Below are 3,234 nucleotides of genomic sequence, written 5' to 3' on the forward strand. Positions count from 1 at the left end.
GAACGCAGTACACACAACTATTAACAAGATAAACAAAAAAGTAAAAATACGTCAGCAGAACAAATCTGCTAAACAACAAAATACTGATAACATTAATGTAATGATAGACGTGATAAAACGTTGACAGGAGATAGGGCAGTAGTCCTTAAGTTGTTTTCATAGCACTCAGCTGTCCATGATTTCGCAGTAGGTCACTGAAATTATTTTTGCCTCACAATTTGCCCTCTCTCTTGTAAAATTGTTGATTTTCTGTAAATTACACATTTACGGATAAAGGAGCACTTGCAAATTATAAACTATTTCCTACATTGACCAATTACATTACAGTGGCCATAAAACAGAGCAAACCACTTTGCAGTTAAACCATGACAAAAGACAAACTATTATCCCAGGGATACACATTCAGTGGGGATACAGACAGTCAATAATGTCAGACGTTATATTTTCATTCTTCTCATTGTGCAGGAAATGCATTTTGATGAAAAATATGTCCTCTTGTTATCTTTCTAATTGAATTACAGCAATGTGCGGCAACCGTTCCTGGTTTGGGGCCTTTCTTCTCCCATAATATGTGGCTTTCTCCAGAATTCTTAAGCAAAGAGGTTGAAAGCTAAGTCGTACATATTCATATACTTAGTAACACAATGCCGATGTTTCTGTTCGTACACGATATGCTGCTTATATTACGCTGTCCGTAGGGGAAAATATTAAATCTCTTGAAAATTATGGGACATACATTATAGCAGTAAGTACAGGTAAGGAAAAACAGTCAGGTCTCCCTAACAGCCTCCCACAGCCGCAGTGGTTAGAGCTAAAGTTATCAATATTACACACGAGAAATTAAATGACAAAGTTGTCTGGGCAGAATAATGAATTATTTTTTAAATCCACACCTTCGGAGTGCATTTTTCAAACCCAAATTTGAGGGTGTGGAACAGTTTCTGGAGCACTTTAATACAAGAAGCTCGGCTCTTCAAATATCATAGCGGCTTTACACTTACGAAGTTCTGCAAAAGATAGGGTGTTGCTCTGATTTTTTTCCTTAAATTATTCAGTAAGTGTTTTATGTGCAAATGCATTGTTTCAGTACATGTAACTAATAACATTGGAACAAATATATGAAATTACATTGCTGGAAATGTCGCAGTACTCTTTGTAAACAAAATAGCTGACCTGGCAGCCCGCTGTCTCTATAAAACAGGGATTTACAAGTATATTCCTTTTCAGTACTGTTATAACAACAACAAAACAGCAGTCACGTCTTAACAAGTGTTGAAGGTCTCCGATCTAAGTGTACTGGGCCTTTGACTAAGTGCACGCCGTGAAGTTAACCTAATACATTGGGCACATTTGCCAAAGTCTGTTCTTGACAATGTGGAAGCATTTTAAGTAGGACTTAAGTGCAGGTCTACTTACTATCAATCAGACCTGAGGGATCCTTATCAAGTATGACAGGTAATTTCAAAATAAATGAAGTGTATTACATTTAATATTTTGCAGTGGGCTGATACATGTCAGCCTTGAGAGATGTTTAACGGTGATTTTAAATTATTCAGACAATATTCCTTGCTTCACTATACTGAGCAGTGTATTTACACTCAGTTTACATAATTCATTAGGGCCTGCTACGTAGATGAGCACACGTTATGTTGTTATTCAAATTAGCTTATTTAATTGTTAAGAAACTGGCCCTTCTCGGGCCCTCAGTATGCACGAGTGTGGGTGCGCGTGTAACATAAATTCTATTTACACACACACACACACACACACACACACACACACATATATATATATATATATATATATATATATATATATATATATATATATATATACACACACACACACACACACACACACACACACACACACACATAATCCAATACTTTTTAATTGGGCTATATACACACAACTTTTTAATACAGCTATTGTTAACATTTTTGTTCAAATACAAATTGACTTGCTGAGAACTGTATTTAGAATATTGAAATAATGAGGATTGAGTGACTCACCTTCAGGATTGCAGCAGTCTTCATAAGTAGCTTTCCTGTCTGTGAGCAGATCTGATCTATTTGCGCTGTAGCTACTTTCCAAAGATGAATTCAGAACTGGGATAGAACAAAGATCCCGGGAGAAACCTCTAAATCTGAACTGATCACTGTTAGGGCTAAGGCGTAGGATCGGCACATGACACACTGGAGGATGAGAAGATGTATTGTGGTGAGGACGACTGGAAAGTTTATCATTTGCAGACAGAGTTTCAAGGTTCGAGTCCTGCATGTTTGGACTTCTGTGAGGACTACTTATTCGTGGGTGCGAGAAAGATAAACCAGACTCAGACTCCATTGTCCAGAAAAGACAAATAACTGGAACTCCTCTAATTCTTTAAATTAAAAGCAAGCTATAGTTGGGGTTGTAAGGGGTGGGATTTGAAACAACGGAAGCCCCAATTCATGGCAGCAGCAGGAGACCCTGCCGATTCTGACCTAATCCATCAAAAATCCAAATCACGTGTGTTTTTCATTTGCCAGTTTAACCCATTTAATTCCAGTCTGTTTCAATTTACTGAAAACCTTTATGTAAATAAACACATCCTTTCTTAGCTTGAAAAGGAGTTAACTTAGCTTCATCCAAAACAACTGCTTCCATCAAACACATTTCACCAGAGCGTTTCGAAAGACACTGTCTAGCTATCTGAAGCCGCAAAACGGAAGGATCTAGGCCCTTATATCCCAGCCATTTTATACATACTGGCAATAGTCATACAGAAAATTAACACCATAAGAGCAATGAATTACTGTGAATTGTCAAAGGGATACAAGGTCTGCAATTGTAATTGCCAGCTTTATTAGCGATTAGCAGTGTGCTACCTCCTACAGAATAGCAGTTATAGACAATTATTTAGAGGTGTTAGACGATTATTTAGAGTATTTGTTATATGTAAACGTGACTCTGCAGATCTAAGTGCTACACATTAGTTTAGAGACAGTTCTGCAGCCTTAGGCAATCCATAATGCTCTATGTTCTGGTAAATATAATGTTTCTGAAACAGAGCTGTTAAATTTAATTTCACTCATTTAAGTACAATGGGAGTGCCTGGTGCATCTTTGGTGCCTCTTACCCACTCAACTTAATCTAAAAATCATACATTTTATGAGGAACACAGCAAAAATCTGAGGTACAATGTGGGATGGCACTGAAACTGTATACATCTGGCAGCTCTGATTATAGAAA

At 37.2% G+C, this 3,234-nt stretch overlaps 1 protein-coding gene across 1 annotated transcript in view; it reads right to left on the minus strand.

Annotated features, from left to right (window-relative positions):
- ALX3 (ALX homeobox 3) overlaps positions 1-2,380 on the minus strand; it is a 176,898-nt gene extending 174,518 nt beyond the window's left edge. The window contains exon 1 of the mRNA XM_044076907.1: positions 2,013-2,380. Within this exon, the coding sequence (XP_043932842.1) occupies positions 2,013-2,346 (334 nt within the window). The 5' untranslated portion in view covers positions 2,347-2,380. The remainder of the gene's footprint in view (positions 1-2,012) is intronic.
- Between the last annotated feature and the right edge of the window lie 854 nt (positions 2,381-3,234).

The sequence above is a fragment of the Protopterus annectens genome, chromosome 7.part0 (genome assembly GCF_019279795.1).
Source record: "Protopterus annectens isolate FY-2018-M chromosome 7.part0, PAN1.0, whole genome shotgun sequence".
Classification (NCBI taxonomy): domain Eukaryota; kingdom Metazoa; phylum Chordata; order Ceratodontiformes; family Protopteridae; genus Protopterus; species Protopterus annectens.